The sequence below is a fragment of the Lampris incognitus genome, chromosome 2 (genome assembly GCF_029633865.1).
Source record: "Lampris incognitus isolate fLamInc1 chromosome 2, fLamInc1.hap2, whole genome shotgun sequence".
NCBI lineage: Eukaryota > Metazoa > Chordata > Actinopteri > Lampriformes > Lampridae > Lampris > Lampris incognitus.
This window is the reverse complement of record NC_079212.1, coordinates 100,974,906-100,999,198: the sequence shown is the minus strand read 5'-3', so window position 1 is coordinate 100,999,198 and position 24,293 is coordinate 100,974,906. Positions and strand designations below refer to the sequence as shown.

General features: G+C 43.0%; 1 protein-coding gene across 1 annotated transcript; it reads left to right on the top strand.

Annotated features, from left to right (window-relative positions):
• The first annotated feature begins 11,304 nt into the window (after nucleotides 1-11,304).
• Nucleotides 11,305-23,420, top strand: tomm34 (translocase of outer mitochondrial membrane 34). The gene is made up of 8 exons (XM_056274516.1): nucleotides 11,305-11,524; nucleotides 12,275-12,417; nucleotides 12,976-13,075; nucleotides 15,199-15,351; nucleotides 16,523-16,689; nucleotides 19,289-19,436; nucleotides 20,027-20,153; nucleotides 21,300-23,420. Exons 2-8 carry the CDS (start codon nucleotides 12,288-12,290, stop codon nucleotides 21,399-21,401), a joined length of 927 nt encoding a protein of 308 aa, XP_056130491.1. The 5' UTR covers nucleotides 11,305-11,524; nucleotides 12,275-12,287; the 3' UTR covers nucleotides 21,402-23,420.
• The last annotated feature ends 873 nt before the right edge of the window (nucleotides 23,421-24,293 follow it).

The window sequence follows — 24,293 nt, the reverse complement described above, 5'->3', positions numbered from 1 at the left end:
CAGCTTTTGCAGACCTTTTACAACCGTAACCAAACTGATGGAGAAGACCTCCGTGACTACTCCCATGCACTATCCCAGATTTTGAGCTCTGTAGTGAAACAGTCCACAGATGTAATACCTAATGAGAAAACTGTGCTCAGAGACCGGTTTATTGAGGGTTTAAGAGAAGCAGCACTCAGGCGTGAACTCAGGAAAATGGTTAGGGACAAACCAGAGAGCAGTCTTCTAGATGTGAGGAACGAGGCCCTCCTGTGGGAGATGGAGGACAGCAGGTCTCATCGTCCCAGGGTCATAAAGAGCAACCAAGTTACATTAGAGGTTCCGGAAACCCAGTGCTCTATTATTAAAACAAACAATGACCAAGGTATTGCATTAAATGATGTTCGGTGAGCAGTAGCCCATCAAGAAAAACAGCTAGCAGAGTTAGGCAAAACACTCGCTGATCTAGCCTTTGCTGTAGGTGAACTGAGTAAGCGCAGCACTCAACAGACATTCCTAGAGCCCAAGCCACGACCTAGACCCCAGCCAAAGTTCACACCAGATGGTCAGCCTATCTGTTTCAAGTGTAGAGGCATAGGTCACATTGCAAGAAAATGCTCACAGGCCAGAGGGGGTCAAGGGGACGCAACACCTAGTTCTTATGTAGTGCAGGAAAACTCGCACCCTCAGTTGTCATGAGCCACACAACTCGAGGGGAGGAAGCTGGCTCACCAAAAGAGACTCCAGACAGAAGCAGGATCTTAGAGCGTGCAGTCGGAGAATGTAAAACTGTTGAGGTGAAACTACGAGGTGTTACAGTGTCCTGCTTACTTGACACTGGTAGCCAGGTCAGTACAATTTCTGAGAGTTTTTTCAGGGAACACCTGTCAGTGAAAGGTGAAGACATTCACCCGGCATTTGAGTGGTTAAAGATCACTGCAGCTAATGGATTAGACATACCCTATATGGGCTATGTGGAGCTTGATGTAGAAGCCATGGGTCTGACTATCCCAGAGCGAGGTTTTCTGATAGTTAAAGATTCTGAACACTCTTCCTCTGTTCCAGGTCTAATAGGGATGAACATTGTCAAAAAATGCAGAGAGCTAGTACACACTGAGTTTGACACCACACTGCAGGAGAGGTTTGACTCAAACTGGAGAGAGGCTTTTAATCATCTTCATGCAGTACATGCAACAGACAGACTCTCTTTCGCTAGGGTAGCTGGTAAGGATGTAGTCCATGTACCTGCTTCATCTGCTGCTACAGTTATGGCCAGGGGACTCAGGACCGTGAGTGAGGATGGTTCTTTTTTGTTGCTGGAGTCTGTGGGTGTCCCCGTTCCTGGAGGTTTGGTTGTTGTGCCTACTTTGGTTTCATCGGGCAATCACATTTTTCCAGTCCGAGTCATGAACATGTCTGATGAAGATATCTGGCTAGGGCCACGGACTAGGCTAGGGGTTTTGACTCAGGTAGACTGTGTGAAAAGTGATGAGCTTTGTGAGGTACAGTTCCAGAGAATCTCAGCGGACACTGAACAAGTGAGTATCAGTGAACACCCCGAAACACCGACAGATGTGCAGGAAATTCTCGGCAAGCTCAATTTTTGTGGTAGCCCAGAACAGCAAGCACAGCTGACTTTGTTACTGGAGAAGTACTCTTTTGTGTTTGCAACAGAAGATGAAGATCTAGGCCACACTGACAAAGTACAACATGAGATCCATCTGACAGATGACATACCTGTAACACAGCCATACAGACGAATCCCACCCACACAGTACAGTGAAGTCAGGGAACATATTGGCAAGCTGCTTAAAAAAGGGGTCATTCAAGAAAGCTCTAGTGCTTATGCTTCGCCCATAGTACTAGTGAGAAAGGCAGATGGTAGTCTGAGGCTATGTGTTGATTACAGGAAACTCAACTCAAAGACAAGACGTGATGCATTCCCGCTCCCGAGAATTGATGAGAGTTTTGATGCGCTGAGAGGGGCAAAGTTCTTTTCGACCATAGATCTGGCGAGCGGATACCACCAGGTAGCTATGCATGAGAGGGATCGGACTAAGACTGCATTTACTACACCGTTTGGTCTGTATGAGTACGTGAGAATGCCTTTTGGTGTTTGTAACGGTCCAGCTACATTTCAGAGACTTATGCAAGTTACTATGAATGATCTCATTTTTCAGATACTCCTGGTCTACCTAGATGACATCTTGGTTTTTTCAGAGACATTTGAGCAGCATTTGGAGAGACTTGAGACTGTGTTTAAGAGACTGGCAGAGACGGGCCTTAAGGTGAAGTTGCAGAAGTGTGCTTTTCTACAACAGTCAGTAAAGTTTTTGGGTCATCAGGTGTCAGCAGAAGGTATAGGAACTGACCCCTCCAAGGTCTCTGCTGTTAAGAACTGGAAGGTCCCAACCACTGCCAAAGAGCTGCAGTCGTTCTTGGGTTTCTGTAGTTACTACAGGAGATTCATTCGAGGCTTCTCACAGATTGCCGGGCCACTGCATGACCTAGTCAACAAATGTTCAGGTGTGAAAAAAACAGGGAAAGTAGGTCACCAGTTTTGTAATATGTGGACACCAGAGTGTGACTCTTCCTTTGAGCAGTTAAAGGAAAAACTTACCTCTGCTCCCATTTTGGGTTTTGCCGATTTCACACAACCATTTGTAGTTGAGACAGATGCTAGTCAGCATGGATTAGGCGCTGTATTGTGTCAGCAGCAAGGTGACACCAGACGTGTCCTAGCATATGCTAGCCGCAGACTACGCCAGGCTGAGAAGAATGACCGAAATTATAGTAGCATGAAGTTGGAGTTGCTTGCCTTAAAATGGGCAGTTGCTGAAAAATTCAGGGGTTACTTGCTTGGTTCAAAGTTTGTTGTCCTGACTGATAACAATCCCCTCTGCCACCTCAAGACAGCCAAGTTAGGTGCTATAGAGCAGAGGTGGGTAGCGCAACTGTCTGTTTTTGATTTCGAGGTTAAGTACCGTCCTGGTTGCAGTAATGCCGCCGCAGATGCTCTCTCTAGGCAGGAGTTTGCAGGGGAGCCTGAAACAGACCCTGACTCGGATTTTGACGACTGTATCACTGTGTGTAACCTGATTGAGCGAGGAACAGTTCTGGATCCTGGTCTTGTCTCTAGAGGTCTGGAGTGTTACAAAGTGAGACAGATCCGTGCTGGGGAGTCGAGGTCTGGTGAGACAGGTACTAAACAGGGCAACACCCCCACACTGCCAGGTTATACCAGAGAGGAGCTGGTAGGTTTTCAGGCCGGTGACCCCACCCTAAAAGAGTTTAGGGCATTTTGGGATCGGGGGAGGAGGCCATGTCCCAGAGAGAGAGCAGCCCTGTCTAGTCAAGTGAAAAGATTGTTGAAACAATGGAGATGCATACAACAACGAGAAGGGTTGTTGTACAGGGTTATCACAGACCCACGTCATGGAGAAGTGTGGCAGTTACTTGTGCCTAGTTGTTTGAGGGACCAAGTTCTAGAAAATGTACATAACAACATGGGACATCAGGGCATAGAGCGCACTGTAAACTTGCTAAGAGGGAGGTGTTTTTGGGTAGGGCTATGCGAGGATGTTGAAAGCTGGGTTAAAAACTGCGAGCGGTGCATTTTGACCAAGATGCCTCAGCCAAAAATCCATGCTCCAGTTCAGGCATTCCTGGCCTCCCGACCTCTAGAAGTGGTGGCTGTTGATTTTACAGTGTTGGAGGCAGCTTCAGATGGCCGTGAAAATGTCCTTGTTGTGACCGATGTGTTTACAAAGTTCACACAAGCGTATGCTACCAAAGACCAGAAGGCTGACACTACAGCTAAAGTTTTGCTCAGGGAGTGGTTCATGAAATATGGGGTCCCAGAGAGACTGCACTCAGACCAAGGTCGAAATTTCGAGAGTGAAATTATAGCAGAGCTGTGCAAACTCTATGGGGTTAAAAAGACACGGACAACTCCCTACAGGCCACAGGGAAACGGTCAGTGTGAAAGATACAATCGCACACTCCATGACTTGTTAAGGACACTCCCACCAGAGAAAAAAAAGCGTTGGCCAGAGCATCTGTCTGAAGTAGTATATGCCTATAATGTCACTCCTCATTCCACCACAGGGTACTCGCCTTATTATTTGCTTTTCGGGGTACAGCCACATCTCCCAGTAGATGCTTTATTAGGGCGTGAGTGTGTGTCAGACAGGAAACAGGATTGGTTGTCTGTTCATCAGGAGAGACTCCGACAGGCACATGAGAGAGCCAGAGAGTACTCAGAGCAGAAGGCAGCTGAGAGGATCTCACTGCAAAATGAGAAGGTGTATTGTCCTCCTGTGGACATTGGTCAGTTGGTTTTCCTACGTCACAGACCCCCAGGTAGACATAAGATTCAGGACACATGGACCTCAACAGTCTACAAGGTAGTTGACATCCAGGGTACCACACACACTGTTGAACCTTTTGAGGGAGGTCCCATTAAAAGAGTTCATAGGTCAGAGTTGCGACCTTGTGCGAAACCAGTTCCCAAACCAAGAACTAGAGCTAGGTTACAGACCACTACACAGCCTGTAGCTGAGGATGAGCCTGAGTCACCTGAGGCTGATTTTGTTATTGTTGAGGAAGTCATCCCTCGCCGGCTTGTGCAAGTACCTAACCTGCCTCTTGCAGCAGAAAGTGTTAGTTTACCTGTGACAGCACCCACAGATGAGAGTGACGGTGAAGGACCTGAGGAAGGTTATTCAGATATGAGAAATTGTGGCACAGAAACAGAATGTGTTAATGATGTGCATCCAAACGTTAGCGACAGTGACTTGCCCATTATTGAAAACAGGGACAGGCCCGCACTAACAGAGGATGCTGGTGGAGCAGGACGTAGAACCTATGCACCTAAACCTGCCATTAGGAAAAGCAAGCGGGAAATGGCTGGATCTCATTCAAACCCATTTCATCTGCCAAAGTCAGCCTGTAATGCAGTCTCAGTCAGCACAGACATGGTCTCTACGGTTTTGACAAGCTTGGGTGCTGCTCTCTTTGAAAAGGCCTTGCAGGGAGTATTTGAGTCAGTTCATGTTTCGTAGTCACCGAAGACGTTGACTATATTTGCAGGGGAGTATGTAGCCGGGTGGTAAATCTGTTAAATATGTTAAATGATTTTCCACTTAAATTTAGTATAGTTTAACTGTTAATATATGTAATTGTTACACTGTCAAGCCATGTAAAATGTCATTTGATGTATTTAAATTGTGAGGCAGATTGTGAGTGTATTTTTATAGTTTTGGTTGTCATTGCATGTTTTGACCAGTAAGTGGCAGTGGCGGACTTTTATTGTAACTCCGTGCAAGTTATCCAAGTGCATCTTGGGTATTCTTTCTTTTTTTCTTGTGTGGAGCGCCTGAAGATTGCGGTGTGACGAGGCTCTGACTCCGTAGTAAGTAAGGGTAAATATCTTGTGAAATATACCTGTAACATTATTCCAAACAATATTGTATGTCGGTAATTTGACAAGATGGTTTGATTTAGACGCTACTGGAGTTGATGTTCGGTGATTTTGGGCGCGAGCCGTCGACCGCTGTTCGCCATTGCAGGCATGACAAGGTAATGTTGGCGTGAATAAAGCCACACCATGCCATTGTATTTGGGATGTAAAGGTTTTATATGCATTTTAATTCTGTTTAAAGGTAACTGACAGAGTGAGAAGTTGCGCGATCTTCAGGAAGTTCCACATGTCTTTGTTAAACCCTGTTTAACGTACATAGTCCACTGCCGTATTTTGCACCGTATTTTGTATTTATTATTTCCCTTTTTAAAATCTTTTCTGTTAAACTTGCCACATCTGTGAACATTTATGAGCTGTTTGCTCGAAAGACACAGGAATGTATGCACTCAGTAAAACGATCTGCATTCGAAGGTTCAAACAATAAAATTAAAGCTACAAGAACCCCGGAAGTAATTGTGTCCTGTGTGGTATCTAATTCCACGGGCTACAGATTAAACATTTTTATCGATTTTGATTTACAAAAAGAAAATAACAAAATAACATCAACAACAACTCAGTATCACAAACAAAATATTGCTTGGTGGGTCCAGGAAACAACACACCGTATTCAGCTGGTCACCAGGGCACAGAAGGGCTCAACAACCATGTTTTACACAAACAGAACAATCCCTCAGCTCAGTTAATTATCTCCATGCCATAGTGCACTTAATTCCTAGAAGATTCAGTGGTTTCTCCCGTTTTCATTTGCATTTGGGACAATTTGGAGAAGCTCCTGTTGTATACTACTTGCTATAAATATATGGCAATATGCAGACATTATGTAAAATTAGGGCTGTCGATCGATTAATAAAAAAAACTAATCGCTTTTTTTTCTTCTTATGGATCATCGGTAAAATCAGTGATTTTTTTTGTTTCAACGTGTCCCGACTCAAAAAAGAAAAAACAAGAACATTACAGATGATCTGGTCACTAACGTTACCGATTTCCCGGAGCAAGTGTTAGCAGACCCACTGCCCTCCTCCTCGGAAACGGAGCCAGAGTTAGCAGACCCGCCGTCCTCTACCTCGGAAACGTTTTCACACGACTTTGTGGATTATATTGGTGGGAAAATATCAGACGAACAGAGAAGAGAAATATACTCACTGGACTGGACGGCCAATATCGGACAAACATTCCCTACAAAACTAGGAGGTAAACTACGTTTCCAACGTCATGGGATTGGACCAGTTTAGCTGGCTAGTATACTCAACAAGGTCCGGCGGTTGTTTCTGTAAGCACTGTGTTGCGTTTGCAGTCGAGCGTGTGGGCAAGGGAGGGCACAGACAAGCTGGCAAGCTAATTAATGTCCACTTCTCAGACTGGAAACATGCTTTAGAGACGTTCAAAGACCATGCACAAAAGGCATATCACAAGGATGCATGTTTGAAAGCGGACAATTTCCAAATGGTTCTCAACAATAAAATGGATGCAATTTCACTGAGGCTAGATTCTGAGAGAAAAAAGCGAGTCCAAGAAAACAGAGAAAAACTCAAAAGCATCATTGCAACGTTTATTTTTTTGCGGTCGCCAAGAACTCGCCCTGAGAGGTGATATTGGTTAAGGACCAGTGACATTGAATGCGCCAACTCACAATGACGGAAATTTCAGGGCTTTACTCAGGTTTAGGGCTACATCTGGCGACACAGTACTGTTACAACACTTGAGTAAATGTGCAGCAAACGCTAGCTACTGCAGTCCTGATGTACAAAATGAAATAATCAGCATAATTGGAGATGTGATAACAAACAAACTGGTGCAGAAAGTAAACTCCGCGCAGTGTTTCGCTGTGTTGGCAGATGAAATGAAAGATGTTTCAGGGCGGGAGCAGCTTTCTGTCTGTGTCAGATACGTGAACCAGCATGACAGCCAATATAGCATCAGAGAGGTTTTTTTGTCCTTTATTGATATCGAGAAGTTAACCGGGTAGGCAATCGCCAATTCAATCGAAAGTCAGTTGACAAATGCAGGCATTGATTTACAGTTTTTACGTGGCCAGGGATACGACGGCGCATCTGCCATGAGTGTCCGTTTAAATGGTGCCCAAGCTAAAATCAAAGAGAAGCACAAGCAAGCAGTTTATGTGCACTGTGCCAGCCACAGTTTGAATTTGGTCCTAAACAAGTGCTGCACTGTACAAATGGTGCGAAATTGCTTTGGAATTGTCTCGGAAATCTGCACTTTTTTCCATGATTCGGCTTTGCGGTCTGCCAGTCTGCGACACGAGACGGAGCGTCTTTTACCCGACTGCAAGAAAACGCGACTGACGAAGTTGTGTGAAACGAGATGGGTCGAACGCCACGACACAATATTTACATTCAACGAGCTTTTAGACCCTGTGCGATCCAGCCTGCAGAAAATCAGTGAAACCTTCACAGGGGTCACATCTGTCAAAGCCACTCAGCTCTTTAATTCAATTGACAATGCAGAATTCATGCTGTCCATGAATGTGAGTGAGAAGATGCTTGCAAAAACCTACCACCTGTCCACCTTCCTTCAGAAGGAAAATTGTGACTTGTTGAGTTGCGTTTCAGCTGCTGATGCTGTTATTAAGCAGGTAGATGAGATGAGGGCTAACTCCGAGATGGAGTTCAGGCAGATTTTCCAAAAGACCTCTTCCCAAGCAGCCAAGTATGGGGTTGAATTTCGACCACGAAGAGGCATGGACTGCAATGAGGATCCATTGAAGGCCTGTGAAAATCACTACCGGCAAAAGCTTTTCATAGTCATGCTTGACTTTTATTCATCACAGATGAAGGAACGCTTCAGCAAACACAGAAATGTGATCTCCAACCTCTGCTCCTTACTGCCATCTAAGGTCAGCATGCCGAACGACAGCTCAGCTCAAGCGCTCTCCAACCTGTATCCTGATGAAGTGTCACCGCATCTGGAAGTTGTAAAGTCATAAATTGACACCTGGCGGGATACATGGAAAGATGCAACTTATTGTCCACAAAATGCCATTGAGGCATTAAATGCCTGCAACAGTGAGTTGTTTCCAAGCATCTTCAAGCTTCTCCGCGTTTTGACCACGCTTCCTGTCACCAGTGCCCATGTCGAGAGAAGTTTTTCCCGTCTGGGAAGGATCAAGGACAAAATGCGCAGTACAATGACGGAAAGACGGCTTAATGGACTGACATTGCTCTCGGAGCACAGAGACATTGTGGTGACGCCGGAAGAGGTACTGGACATCTTTTGCAGACAAAAAAGACGATTGGACCTGCTTTTATAAGGTAAGACCCACTTTTATTTATTAATGCATTGATGATTATCTACGGGCCATTAATACGTTGACATTTACCGTACGGTTGGGTATTAGGCTATAGTATACAGTGTGGGAATTTTATTTACCGGTAGTTTTCGGCAGTGTTGCCCGACCCCCCCCAAAATATGTTTCTGGCTACGGGCCTGTGTCACACCAACCACCTGCATGTCCTCCCTCACCACATCCATAAACCTCCTCTTTGGCCTTCCTCTTTTCCTCTTTCCTGGCAGCTTCATCTACAACATCCTTCTCCCAGTATAGCCAGCATCTCTCCTCCGCACATGTCCAAACCACCTCAATCTCGCCTCTCTTGCTTTGTCTCCAAACCGTCCAATATGAGCTGCCCCTCTAATATACTCATTCCTAATCCTGTCCGTCTTCGTCACTCCTAGCGAAAATCTTAGCATCTTCAACAATGCCACCTCCAGCTCTGCCTCCTCTCTCTCCAAACCATACAACATAGCTGGTTTCACCCATCTTGTAAACCTTCCCTTTAACTCTTGCTGGTACCCTTCTGTCGCAAATCACTCCTGACACTCTTCTCCACCCTCTCCACCCTGCCTGCACTCTCTTCTTCACTTCTCTTCCGTTCTCCCGTTACTTTGATCAGTTGACACCAGGAATTTAAACTCATTCGTCACCTCCACTCCTTGCATCCTCATCATTCCGCTGTCATCCCTCTCGTTCACGCATAGGTATTCCATCTTACTTCTACTGACTTTCATTCCTTTTCTCTCCAGTGCATATTTCTACCTCTCCGGGCTCTCCTCCGCCTGCACCCTACTCTCGCAACAGATCACAATGTCACCCGCGAACATCATAGTGCATCGAGACTCCTGCCTGATCTTGCCCTTCAACCTGTCCATCACCATTGCAAACAAGAAAGGGCTCAGAGCCGATCCTTGATGTAATCCCACCTCCACCTTGAACCCATCTGTCATTCCTACTGCACACCTCACCACTGTCACACTTCCCTCATACATATCCTGCACAACTCCTACATACTTCTCTGCTACTCCTGACTTCCTCATACAATACCACACCTCCTCTCTCGGCACACTGCCATATGCTTTCTCTAAATCCACAGACACAGTTGTAACTCCTTCTGGCCTTCTCTATACTTCTCCACATCAACATTCTCAAAGCACACATCACATCTGTGGTGCTCTTTCCTGGCATGAAACCATACTGCTGCTCGCTGATCGTCACCTTTCCTCTTAACCTAGCTTCTATTACTCTTTCCCATATCTTCATGCCGTGGCTGATCAACTTTACACCTCTGTAGTTGCTACACTTCTGCACATCGCCCTTATTCTTGAAAATCGGTACCAGTGCTGTAAACCTTTAAGCACTCCATGCGTCACAGTCATGTTTTTTCTTCTTTTGTTTGTTTGTTTGTTTGTTTTTTCCTCTGGTTTTGTTTTGTTTTTTCTTTCTTTCCTTATTTCAGAATGTCTCTCCTATTTTTATTTATTTTTGGTCTGGTTGTGTTTGTTTCATTTCTATCGCATTCTGATTTAATGTCCATGTTATTTGTAACTGAAATACTTGTGTGTATATGTTTTTGTTATTGTGAGAGAAAAAACTATTAATCATAAAAAAAAGAAAATCGGTACCATTATGCTTCTTCTCCACTCCTCAGGCATCCTCTCGCTTTCCAAGATTGTGTTAAACAATCTAGTTAAAATCTCCACTGCTTGGGTCCGCAATGGTGTAGCGGTCTAAGCATCGGTTTTGTGTCGATGCAGCTGCCCACTGGGGACTGGAGCCCCGGTCTCGTCAGATCCGACTATGGCCGGATTCGATGAAGCAGCAATAATTGGCAACGCTGTCTTCGGGAGGTGGCAGAGTCAGCTTGTGTTCGTCACATGAATGCGTCTCTGGGTGTGTGGGGGAAAAAGCAGTGGTTCGGCCTGGAGTCGCCTTGTCACGAAAGTGGCGAGGCGACTCCTTCGAGACTGCCGGCCGGGGAGATGCAGTTGGCGAACGCATGCAGTACTAGGGTGGGTGTTTGAATTAGAATAGGGAGCGATTGGCCACTAAATTGGGAGAAAATGGAAAAAATCATAAATAAATAAATTTTAAATTAAAAACTAAAAAAGTTTAATTTCACTTTCGATCTTGTCTGGAATCACATTCCATGAATGGTTCCTGCGGTCTGAAAAAATGGGTACGGTATATGAGAGAATGAATTAAAAAAATTTTTTTTTCTAAAGTTATCTGTAAACTTATAACCGTATCAGCCCTCGCCGCAATTCAAATGATGAAAACAGGTCAATCGCGAAAAACATGTAGTCTCGCAAGCAACGCCCCGAGACTTGGCGAGACTTGGCGATTAAAACGCAATCTGCTCGCTCCGCTTTATCAGAAATAGAAACCGAACAACTGCTGCCCTCAGTCTACTGTACACACACAAACACGCTCGCACACACACACGCACGCACGGCTCGTGCACGCGCGCGTCGCGCTGAGGAACTTGCCAGATCTAACCAGTAAGTTCCTCCCCACCACTCCTCCCCTTATGTTTCTCAGATGCCATCAGGGGAAATGCATGTGTCTGGGACACATGAATATACGGACTAGTGAGGCTATGACCGGACGCTCTTGAAACCTGAAACGAAACATATCTTAGACTTAAAAACAAACAAACAATCAACACGTTGAAGGTGTCCTTTTGACTCCATCGGTTCTCTGGAGGAAGAGGACTTCCCTCAGCAGACTTGCTAACCGTGACGTTATCACCCGTTCAAAGCCGGCAGCCGGTAAGTGTGCGCTAGCTAGCTGTTAGCATTAGCCAGAATTGAAACTGTAACGTTAGCTCAGTGGCTAAATTCAAAAACCGCTTTCTTATGCTGAAGCAAGAAGTAGCCTTGCTAGCCACGCTGTAAGCTAACCTTACGAACAATACAAACTACTGCTATATGAACGAGAGAAAGCGCAGGGGGATAATTTGTTTCTTGGGACACCGAGCCTAAAGCAAAATTGAAGGCGTCACTTTAACGTTAATAGTCCGCTGACGTGTTTTTTTTTAAAATAAACTTAGTGGCAGATAGCAACGTAACTCTGCTTACATTAACTCTGTCTAACCTGGCTTTAGTATTGAGACCACGACATGACATTCAGTAAAATGCTGGGTTATTCTGACTGGTTGACAAATCTCTGAGTCTTGGTTTGTCACCAGCAGGTGGCCAGGTCGTATACAGTTTTTCCAATTTCTGTTCAAGTAAATGCTCACAAATTGGTTAAAAATTCATAATATCTTAGTTTGCCATTCAACAACGGTAAAAGTGAGGGTTACAGTTTCTTTGTGACACTGATATAGACTGTTCATTAAAGCCAAGTGTGACGCTCTCACAGTGGGCATAACTGGACCTCAGTAAACCTGAGAGGAGAAGGTGGAAGTCTTATTCTAACAAAGATGACGTTACAAATATGTTGGCTATAGAAGCTGCATTATTACAGTAAAGTTTTATGCTGTAGTTGCAATCATTGTCATCCATCCTTGTTGACAGAAAGCTAAATAAGATGCCTCAGAAACGCAGATCCCGGTCCTGGATGGAGCTGAAGCAAGTTGGTAATGATTGTTTCAAGAAGGGTCAGTATGGAGAGGCTGCTGATCTGTACAGCCAGGCTATCAAAGAGCTAGAAAAGACAGGTAATCGTCACATATATGTCTGTCTGGCTTGCTGTCTTTCTGTCCTTTTCTCTCTTGTTTTGACAATTGTCCGTTTCTCTCATTCCGATGTCAAGCCTCGCTTGGCTGTTTACCAGTATGTTTTTCCCTTGGTTTAGTTTTCCAAATGTCTTTCTGACTGAATGTGTTACACTTTTTTTTCTGCTGTGCATACCATTTCTTGGAATACCTTTCTTAGTTTAATTTTTTTGTCCCTGTCTACCTGCCTCGCCAACTTTCTCTTTGTTCTTAAAGTCTATTTAATTCAGTCTTTGTCTTTTCAATTCTCTGCCAGTCACCATATTTCTCTGATTGCATGTTTCAGTTTTTCTGCCAGTTTTGTTAATTGAGTGATGTCACTTTCTAGCTTCTTTGCTGTCTACTTATTTATTTATGGTTTGGTTGTTTTTCTTGTATATCACCATCACCTATTGTTATCTGTCTCTGCCTTTTAGTCTGACCTTTCACTATACAGTGATATGAAACTGAAGCATTTAGAGGTGGAGATTTACAAATTCAAATGGTCTGCCTTCCATTCAGGTAAGATGAACCCAGAGGATCTGAGTATCCTTTACTCGAACCGTGCAGCAAGCTACCTGAAGGATGGAAACTGTGGAGAGTGTATTAAAGACTGCAATGTGTAAGTGCAGGCCAAGGATTGAGTCTGTATATCGGTGGCTCTTTCTTTCCATTTTTTTTTCATTATCAGCACCCTGCTTTAAACTTTTAGCTGTTGATGGCATACAAACTGTAGTGTATTAGTTACGCTTAGATACAACAGCGCTCTGTCATTTTATCTTTACTGTTTTATGTTCAATAAAAACAAGTTGTAGAGTTGTGATGTGCCATTTTCCTTTTGCATATCTGGCACTCAGCTTTTTGGGGGTATTCTTAGGGCTGTCAGTGAATCCAAATTCAGATATACAACCGAATTGTTAAGAACCCCCCCAGACATTTGAGTGTAAAAATTAATATTAGTTTGTGGGAGAAAAAAAAGTGGCACTATCATGGCTGTCTGCCTTGCAAATTCTTGCAAGGGCCTTGGCCGCTGCACTGAATAGGCTGCGTGATGGAAAGGAGTCACACAACGTCACCTTCATTGGTTGAAAATGAAATTTTAGGTCAAGCTGAAATGAGCGAATAATCAACAACTATGGTAAAGATGGCAGAGAGTTCACAACCCAACTCAGCCACAGAGAGAATGATTTTCACTCTTATGAATGAAAATATCGCGGGATGCTGGAGCCTATCTCGGCAGTCATTGGGCGGCAGGCAGGGAGACACCCCGGACAGGCCACCAGTCCATCACAGGACTGATACATTCACACCTAGTGACAATTTAGTAAGGCCGATTCACCTGACCTACATGTCTTTGGACTGTGGGAGGAAACCGGAGCACCTGGAGGAAACCCATGCAGACACGAGGAAAACATGCAAACTCCACAAACAGCACGACCCCCAAGGTTGGACAATCCCAGGGTTCAAGCCCAGGACCTTCTTGCTGTGAGGCGACCGTGCTAGTCCACTGCACCACTGCTGCCCAGTGCAGGACAATCAGTCAGATTAGGGCTTTCATTTAATGCAACAGCTAACAGTACCAGCGCTGTTATTATATATGGTAAAATAACCTGTAAATATCAAATTCAATGCGGGGAAAAAGTGCAGCATTGTTAGCATATAATATTATATTATTATTATTATTATATAGTGTAATATGTTGTTATAATATTATTATAATATAGAATATTACCTAATCTGTATAAAAATTAGGCTATCGAATAACACATCAATTATGAATCATTCATCTCGCTCCGAGAGACAGCACGTTCTCATTTTTCACTCTAGCACCAACCACGGCACAGAGAGATAGAGAGATCTATGGTCTTTAAATGAAGTTTTACAGCATAGGACATTATTTTATTTGTTTGTAATGTGTAGGTATGCTGATCTTTTAAAAGACATGTTTACGCTGAAATAATTATACCTATACAAGTTGTTATGTCTCTCATTGTATTGTTTTGCCCTGTTATGTACATGGTGTGCAAAAATATATTCGAATAGGTTCGAACTTATGTGTTTTTTAGAAGGAATAATCGAACGTCATTTTTGGCCAATTCTGACAGCCCTACTCGGCAAATGCTGAAATCCATCTAGCTGCTTGACTTCTTGGACATATTGCTAACTTAGCTGCATGCCTGTCAAATAGTCCATCTCACTGCCCAAATGTTAGATGAGAGTTTTGGTGTAGATCGGTTTTCTGAAAGGATCCATGTCTGACAAGAACTGATGAAAAAACAAACAACTGAATGAAGAAAAAGTGATGAAACTGATGTTGATGCATAGTGAATAATATTTGACTATTTACTGGGCTATTTTTTTTAAGGAGAAATAGGGCTAATTAAAAAAAAGACAAAAAATCAAAACAAAACAAAAACTATTAAATGACCGATTTTGGCTTTGATTACCGTGGCAGCGATTGAAGCTTCAATGTAATAGGGTCAGCTCTATCACCAAGTACTGTACTGTTAGCCACTGGGAGCTACTTAGCAGAACACCAGTCTCATACTGATCGCTACTAGGTGTCGCTCACTAAAACCAATGTCTTTTACGGTCAGCTACTGGGAGCTTTTCAGTAAAGCCTCACATCTGTTGTCAAAAAACTATGGCTCTTAACCTTTGCATGACTCAGTATTGGTTAGTCATTGTTGATGTAGAAATTAGGCTTTCGGTAAGACTTTTTCTGTAACTGTCAATTGGTTTTAGGTCTTTGGAGCTTGTGCCATTTGGTGTCAAGTCACTCCTCCGTCGAGCTGCGGCATATGAAGCTCTGGAACGCTACCGTTTGGCCTACATAGACTACAAGACAGCCCTTCAGGTGGACTGCAACATACCGGCAGCTCATGACGGCACCAACAGGTACTTAGAAGTACAACAGGTACCTTGACCTTAGTGGTTGGAGAGACAGTCATTGGTAGATTCCCTTAAAATCCTCCTTTTGACTTATCCGTAAGCAAGACGATGAAACCTTTCCTGATTCTTCACTGTAAAATGTGCTGGATAAATGCATTACTTAATACTTCAAATGTAAGTGGAATGTAATTGTTGTGCCTGGCATCACTTGGGTGGCTAAAGATGGCTTACAGGGTTTTACCAAGCTTGAGAAGTTTCAGTAAATGAACACAAGCGACAAGGCAAATGCTGAATAATTCTGGCTGACGATTGTTTTAAATAAGTAAAATATTGAAAAGTGTTGATTTTTAAAGTAATTTTCTTGCAAGTCTCGGGTGGGTTTGTGAAAAACCTTGTTGCCCCAACATATCTATGACTGAAAATAGTTGAACGGCTGACAATTGACCCTTCGCTAAGCCACGCCCCGAAACGTAGACTGGCCTGTCACAGCGCAGCATAGGACAGAGGTCTGACACTTCCACGGTGGCGCTCCGTTGACTCCGATGCAAAAGTTTCAGATTTTCTTCATTTTCGAGCTGGTTTTGTGGACTTTTAGCTAGTTATGGTTAAACGTCGTGCCTGAGGCACTTGTAACAGTGACACTCGTTACCCGGAGAGGTTGGAAGGAGATGTAAATTTTTTTCCCTTTCCAAAACCAAAATCAAACCCTGAAAAGTATAGGCTGTGGATAAAGCTATGTGGATGTCCTCAAATCCAGTTGACCCTCTCAAAGATCAACAAGCACAGCTTTGTCTGCTCCAAGGTAAGTAATTATTTTATTAACCATAAGATAATGTTAAAGCTTGACAGACTTAGCAACAGTAACTAAGGGGGGCGGGCCTTAGCGAAGGGTCAATTTTCAGTGACGATTTCATTTATAGCAGTTAATATTATTTTCCTCCTGTAACTTCATTTCTGAAGACATCATGTGGATCTTGGGGAAGGAATTTTCCCGACATTACCCATTTTAAATGTTTGATCTATAAAATTGAGTAAACAAGTCATATTTAAAATTTAAAAGGACTAAAAAACAGAAAATGGAAAAAGAGTTCTCTCTGATCATAGTTTTCCCTCAGTATTAACCCAGTTTTTGCCAGTTTTATTACCTTCTTCATTTCACCTTTTTTAACGATAACAGGATGACTAAAGTTCTCACAGAAGTAGATGGTCTGTCATGGAGGGAGAAACTTCCCCCCATCCCCACCGTCTCACTGGCTGTCAAAGAGAGGCTGGCCCAGCAGGCTGCTGGCAACACAAAACCTCCTGCCCAGCAACACAATGGCTCAAGACAGACACACGGAAGTGGTGAGGAACAGAATTTATAAGATGCACACACTGGCCCTGTTTTAACATATAGTTTTATTCTGGGAGGTACAGTAACATAGATCAAATTTAGATATTTTTCATTATAACAAACATCAGCAATTGAAATCCAGCAAGAATGGGATAAATCTGTAATTCTTTGTTTCCAAAAATTCTGTAATTTGTTGTGATGTTGGCTGGTTCTTCTGCTTTATGTCCTAACATATACTGATATTGTACACTAAAAACTGAATTCCGAAGGTATACATACATACACGTGCCCTTTTTAATACTTTTAATAGCTGACTTATTCAAGACAATAGGTGGTTCACCAAAATTCAAAACTAAAACACTTCTGTTGTTGCCCAATTTAATGGTTACTGTCATGTACCATATTTCCTGAACTACACGTTGGACCGGAGTATAAGTCACACTCAAGAAAATTCACGTTGTTGCAAGGAGGGAAAAAAAAAGTAATTTGCTTCATTGTGTAAGTCGCATTTATACACTCACTGGCCACTTTATTAGGTACACCTTGCTAGTACCGGGTTGGACCCCCTTTTGCCTTCAGAACTGCCTTAATCCTTCGTGGCATAGATTCAACAAGGTACTGGAAACATTCCTCAGAGAGTTTGGTCCATATTGACATGATAGCATCACGCAGTTGCTGCAGATTTGTCGGCTGCACATCCATGATGCGAATCTCCCGGTCCACCACATCCCAAAGGTGCTCTATTGGATTGAAATCTGGTGACTGTGGAGGCCATTTGAGTATAGTGAACTCATTGTCATGTTCAAAAAACTAGTCTGAGATGATTCGAGCTTTATGACATGGCGCGTTATCCTGCTGGAAGTAGCCATCAGAGGATGGGAACACTGTGGTCATAAAAGGATGGACATGGTCAGCAACAATACTCAGGTAGGCTGTGGCATTGACACGATGCTCAATTGGTACTAAGGGGCCCAAAGTGTGCCAAGAAAATATCCCCCACACCATTACACCACCACCACCAGCCTGAACCGTTGATACAAGGCAGGATGGATCCATGCTCTCATGTTGTTGACGCCAAATTCTGACCCTACCATCCGAATGTTGCAGCAGAAATCGAGACTCATCAGACCAGGCAACGTTTTTCCAATCTTCTATTGTCCAATTTTGGTGAGCCTGTGCGAATTGTAGCCTCAGTTTCCTGTTCTTAGCTGACAGGAGTGGCACCCGGTGTGGTCTTCTGCTGCTGTAGCCCAACTGCCTCAAGGTTCGACGTGTTGTGCGTTCAGAGATGCTCTTCTGCATACCTCAGTTGTAATGAGTGGTTATTTGAGTTACTGTTGCCTTTCTATCAGCTCGAACCAGTCTGGCCATTCTCCTCTGACCTCTGGCATCAACAAGGCATTTTCGCCCACAGAACTGCCGCTCACTGGATATTTTCTCTTTTTCGGACCATTCTCTGTAAACCCTAGAGATGGTTGTGCATGAAAATCCCAGTAGATCAGCAGTTTCTGAAATACTCAGACCAGCCCGTCTGGCACCAACAACCATGCCACGTTCAAAGTCACTTAAATCACCTTTCTTCCCCATTCTGATGCTCGGTTTGAACTGCAGCAGATCGTCTTGACCATGTCTATATGCCTAAATGCATTGAGTTGCTGCCATGTGATTGGCTGATTAGAAATTTGCGTTAACGAGCAGTTGGACAGGTGTGCCTAATAAAGTGGCCGGTGAGTGTATATGGCAGTAGTAGTTTCAATTGAGTCACAAGATTAAAGAGTGCCATCTAGTGGCCTTAGTTGAAATTGAGTGTATATGTCCAACAAAATTACATTGTATAAGTCGCTTTGGAATATAAGTCGCAGGACCAGCTAGATGAGTAAAAAAACAGCGACTTATAGTCGGGGAAATACATCTTTGCGAGGAAAAATGCGCACTTCATGTCATTGCTGTAGTGGCAAAATGCACAAGATGGTAGCAGGTTGCAGTGAGTTAGAAGATGAGGTAAAGCGGTGTCTATCAAGCAGAAATGGCAGAGGTTTGCATAGGACCCTTACTGACAATTATGATAAGATTAATCGCTAAAACCAAGATTCAACCATGTTTTTGTTATTGATTTAGGGCAGGAAAGGTGCTGATGCACCAGTACTTGTTGAGAATTTGTTTAGTATTGAATGGGTCCTCAGAGATATTGAGTGCTCAGACACCACTGCAATTACCTTTATACAGGCATCATTAAGTTCAAATGAAGAACCTTCAGGATTGTAACTTTGATATGAATCTGGTGTTACAATGCTGATTGTGTCATGTCCTCTTGCTTTGATTTTCAATTTTTTGAGTTTCTGTTCACTTTGGCTTATTTCTGTTTAGTTTCCCGATACAGATCATTGTAGTGTTATCTAACTTAGGTTTTTTTTTTTTTACCATAGTGTGATGTAATCTGACCGTGATGTCAGTGGTGTTAAGAAAGACAAGAACATACAATATGATCCCCCATTCCTCATGTTGCTGGGAATGGAGAAAGTGTTTTTGGATTTCTGATTTAACCTTTTCTAACATCATCACCTCTTCTTTATCTCTCTCTTCCTCACTCCTCTCTGCTCCCCTCTTTAGCTCCTAGTGCTCAAAATATTAAGAAAGGCCAGATACTGAAGGAAGAGGGTAATGCTCTTGTGAAGAAGGGAGAGCACCAAAAAGCCATAGAGAAGTACAGCCAGAGCCTCAAACACAACCCCACAGAGGTCACGGCCTACACCAACAGGTGAGTCGCCCCACCTTGCCATCAGGCCATTTTTCTGTCTAACTATTCATCTGCCCATCTACTCTCAAAATGTCTCTTGATTCGATCAGAGTATCCACAATTGATTTAACTGGCCATCTGTCATCCAATTAGTTGTCTATTAATTTTTCCCATCCATCAACAGTCATCAATCCAAATGTCCAAATATTAATTCAACTATCATCTGTCCATTTATCTACCATTCACCCCCCCCCCCCCAAAAAAAATTATTTGTTCACCCATGCATTCCTTCATCCAGACGTTTCCATGTTATTTAGACAAACCTATCTCTTTAAAATCTGAGCCGATTAAACGCTTTGGCTTCTTTCTTTTTTCTTACAAAAAATCGAACATTTTTTTATTTTGGATATTTTCTGTGGTTGGAAAATTCCAAACCATGGGCTGGCATTAATTGTGCTAGATGTTTGACAGGCCGACATGACTTTTTTTTGTTGTGTTTGGTCGGGTTGTATGTTTTTTTTTATTATGCTGTTTTGATTTTTGTTTTGTCTTTCTTTGTTGTGTCGTTTTGTGTTGTTCTGTCACGTCGTGTATGCATTTTGAGTGTGCAGGGCACTGTGCTACCTGTCGCTGAAGCAGTACAAGGAGGTCATCAGAGACTGTGATAATGCACTGGCGATTGACAGCAGCAGTGTTAAAGCCCTCTACAGGAGAGCACAGGCACACAAAGAACTCAAGGTGAGATATCCCAGTACATTTAGCCATTAGTTTCTTCACATCTCCTAGTAGACCAAGCTATGTGACATAGCGTCAAAATGGCCAGAGATCATGGTATGGATAGGGTGACAACTTTGAAGCGCATGGAGACAGGGTGCGTTGCTTAAAGACACTAAAAGAGGGATAGCCCAGTGTTACTTAATGATTTATGACTTGCTGGTGCTGGTCACCACCTCCAGAGAATGAGGAATCACTTCTGTAAAATTCACAGGGAATGATCCCAATCAGAAATGACCTATAAGAATTTAGACTTTCACTATTACCTCCCCACGCAGACTCCATATAATTTACCAGTATACAAGATGTTACCCTCCCCGTGCCATTTTCTGAGTAAGCATTCATACTGATTACCAGTTTAGATAAAAAGCTAATATATTAAATCATGCCCTGACCCGTGTGCTTAAGTGTTTTTGGTTGCCATAGAGGGCCTCAGGCTTAGCCGTCATGAATCTTGAGGACCATCTCAGGGCAGCATAATTTACTGAAAAATCTAAAACAACTATTTCAGAAGGTTGAACCTGTGTTGAGGTGTGTCGTTGGGGTTATCAAGTGGCCATTTTCCTTCACTGATGTTAAGATAGGTGTACGATATCTCAATAATATAATTTGATACAAAAAAAGCTTGTTTGGTTAAACAAAAACAGAAGTTGTCCTCTATGGGTGTCCTGGGGAAATAAACTTATCAAATAGGAGTTCAAAGCTTAGTGTTTTAACCACTTGTCTGTGACAAAAAATCCTTTGGCATGTCCTTGATTAGAAGCTCCTATCCTATTTACAAATCGAGCAGACTGGTACAATATTGATAGTGGCTTTTGCGGCAATAGAGGAAAAAGAAATTCCACTACTAATTATTACAGATGTTTCCCCTGCAGCAGGAAGAAGAATCAAGAGACAAATTGAGGTAGAGAACAATTTGACTAGGCATGACATGAGTTTCTGGTCCTCATACCACTCACCTGAGTGTAAAACCCCACATTTCCCCTCAAATAAGAACAGAGAAGACATATGTGAAATGAATTTTCCTCTCAGTAAATGACTAACCTCCTCTGCTTCCTCCAAAAAATAGGCATGGTTCTACTGAACTAATTCTCATTTGCATAATCGCAGGACACCAAAACCTGTATAGAGGACCTGAACAGTTTACTGAAGGTGGAGCCCAAGAACACTGCCGCCCTTAAACTACTGCAAGAGGTACAGAAGAAGAAGTGATGGCATATCAGGAAGAGTGGAGGAAGTAGTGTCAAGTCTTGTGACTGCACTTCTTGTGGAGGAAGAGAGGCTGGAGACATTGCTATTGAAGGGGTACAGCAACTGGTCATTGGCATCATTCAACTACTTAAGACTAGGGATGTGTTAACTAAAATCCTTTTTTGGGCAAGTTCATCTTTGCTTTATTAAATTACAGTAGATTAAAATGTATTTAGTCTCAGCTATATCGGTTTCAAGACTTTGATTATTCAAATGAGTCTTTAAAATCCCTTTAAAATCCTGCTTTGCAATTTGATCTGACAAAGAGTCTTACTTAGCAGGGGGAATTAAGTTACATCTTGACACTCTCCACTCCCTCCTCTTTATCTGGCAGTCTCCCCTCCATCCTCTTCCTCGCCATGCAGCATTGTACGTACCTCTTTACCTCATGTGCCTGTCTTGAACCTCTGCATCCATCTGTTGGCCTTGGTTAGCTTCTGCTCCAAGTCAAAGCATTTATCAAACTCCTTAAATGTACATTTTAAGTGTTGTGCAGAAAGTCTCACATCTCTAAAGTCAAAATGTCTCGATGCATGCTCAATCCAGGCATGAAAATTAAAGAAGGTTGAATCAGTTCATTCAGATACGTTTATTGACAGATACGTTTCATCACTCAACTAAGTGCCGTCTTCAGTCTAAACTGACTACAGGTATCCCCACCCTTATAAACAACAGTTGCATAATGACCAGAACCAACAACGTTTCATATGCAAATATGGGTGTGTCCACTAACTAGAGTTTCAATGGCCATGTGTGCTATTCACAGAGGATTTGGGAATGTTTGCAATCACAGCATTGTAAGATGGCAACAGATGTGCTCTTAGCCCCCCCCAGTTCAGGGATGGTCATTCCCTCTTCACATAGATGGTCTGACTCCCCGTTCAAACCAGCGTTTCTCCCTATCAAGGATGTGCACATCCTCACCCTTGAAAGAGTGGCCACTGGCCTGTAGATGGGTGTAGACTGTGGAGTCTTGGCCTGACATGTTAGCTCTCCTGTGTTGTGCTATCCTCTTGGCCAGCATGTTTCCCCAATGTATAAGTCACGGCAATCCTCCTGGCACTTAACCACGTACGCTATATATACCGTATGTGGCGGGAGTGTCGGAAAAGCTGAGACGCATATTTTCCAAGCACCACATCTCAGTTGCTTTCAAACCCCAAAACACGCTGCGTCAAAAGTTGGTCCACCCCAAGGATCGGGTCCCCCAGCACAAACAGAGCAATATAGTGTACACGGTTAAGTGCCAGGAGGATTGCTGTGACTTATACATTGGGGAAACCAAAAAGACGCCGGCAAAGAGGATGGTACAACACAGGAGAGCTTACACATCATGCCAGGACTCCGCAGTTTACAGTACATCTGTCGCCATCTTACAATGCTGTGATTGCAAACATTCCCAAATCCTCCATTTGCATATGAAACTAACTGGTCGTTGGTTTCGGTCGTTATGCCACTGTAATGTTTATAAGGGTGGTGATACCTGCAGTCAGTTTAGACTGAAGATGTCACTTAGTTAACTGAGTGATGAAATGTATGTCAGTAAACGTTGTATCCAGATGAACTGATTCAACCTTCTTTGATCGCTAAAGTTATTTTTATTTCTAACCGGTTATTGAGCAGTCTTTATGGTTAAATGGCTGGTAGATCTGAGTGGAAATCCATTTAAGACCTGTGTCTCTAATTCTACACTTTAACATATGCCTAAATGTTTGTTGTGCATGTCCAGGCGAGTAGCTTATTTGTGGTTCGTTCATTTTCAGTGGGTTCCTATCCAATCTTGTTTTACCACAGGTCAGTGTGTAGGATTTGCTTTGAGATGTTTCTTTACCCATAAAAAAAAACTTATTACATCTGGTCAGGGAGGGTCAAAGCATATTGATATGTTCTGTATGTTTGGCTTGCGTAAAAAAATTGGGGGATAAAACATTTTAGAGAAATGTAAATTCATGTCATCTGCTGAATAAAGTTAACGTTTGTATAGAATTGGTTTCTGTGGCTTTTTTAAATTCTATTAATTTGCATCATATATCACCATTCGTCTGAAAGCAATTCATTTCTGAGCCTTTAAAAAATAATCAGATGCTCAATGTTTCATGTCTAAACATCTGGTTTGATAAACTTGGACTGTTCAAGTTGTTGTTAAAGTTACGTGAAGATATTAAGAACCAAGGAACATGTGGATATGACCACAACCTGGAATTGGTACCTGGGCAACGAAGGAAAAGGGCTGCCCACTTGTCCTGTTGGAAGGAGAGCGGGATGGGGAAAAATGCATGAGTAAAATTTCTTCATCCACCACTCTTCCGCGTGTGTGTGCCGTGTGTAGCTGTAAGTAGAATAAAAACTCCGTATCAAAAGTTGGGCCTTTGTTTAACGGCTAAAGCTTCCTAGTTTCAATCAATGTGGACTTTGAATGGCATTTAGATTACATTTCTCAGAGGAACCGATTTGTGGAAATGACGTGGCTCTAACAACCCGTAAAGATATTGTCAGCTGTTTACAGCTTTAATTGTGTAGATATGCTACGTTAAGTATTTCCTTGCAGCTGCCCAAACAAGTTAGCACGTAGGCTGTGTGTGTTTTGAATGCGGTTACTTGTCTTCACCCAAAATATCAAACAGCAGCCTGGATTGCTGCCACAACAGCAGCAAACCTACAGTTTCACTCCCAGGTGTCACTGGTGCACCCAGGCACCTGTGCTGTCACGCAGTCTGATATTTGCCATATCTGTAAACCTATTGAAAATAACATAATTCCGGAATTTTGAAAATGTTAATCTACGACAACCTTCATTCACAGGCAGAAGTCAAGAGATGCTTTACACACACAGGTCACAGCTTTTGACAGTTC

What these genes read in the sequence shown, in the direction of transcription:
- tomm34 (XM_056274516.1), top strand. Translation starts at nt 12,288, where the DNA reads ATGCCTCAGAAACGCAGATCCCGGTCCTGGATGGAGCTGAAGCAAGTT. An exon ending in GCTCATGACGGCACCAACAG is followed by an intron (nt 15,352 to 16,522) that starts GTACTTAGAAGT and finishes TAACGATAACAG; the next exon opens with GATGACTAAAGTTCTCACAG. An exon ending in AAGACAGACACACGGAAGTG is followed by an intron (nt 16,690 to 19,288) that starts GTGAGGAACAGA and finishes TCCCCTCTTTAG; the next exon opens with CTCCTAGTGCTCAAAATATT.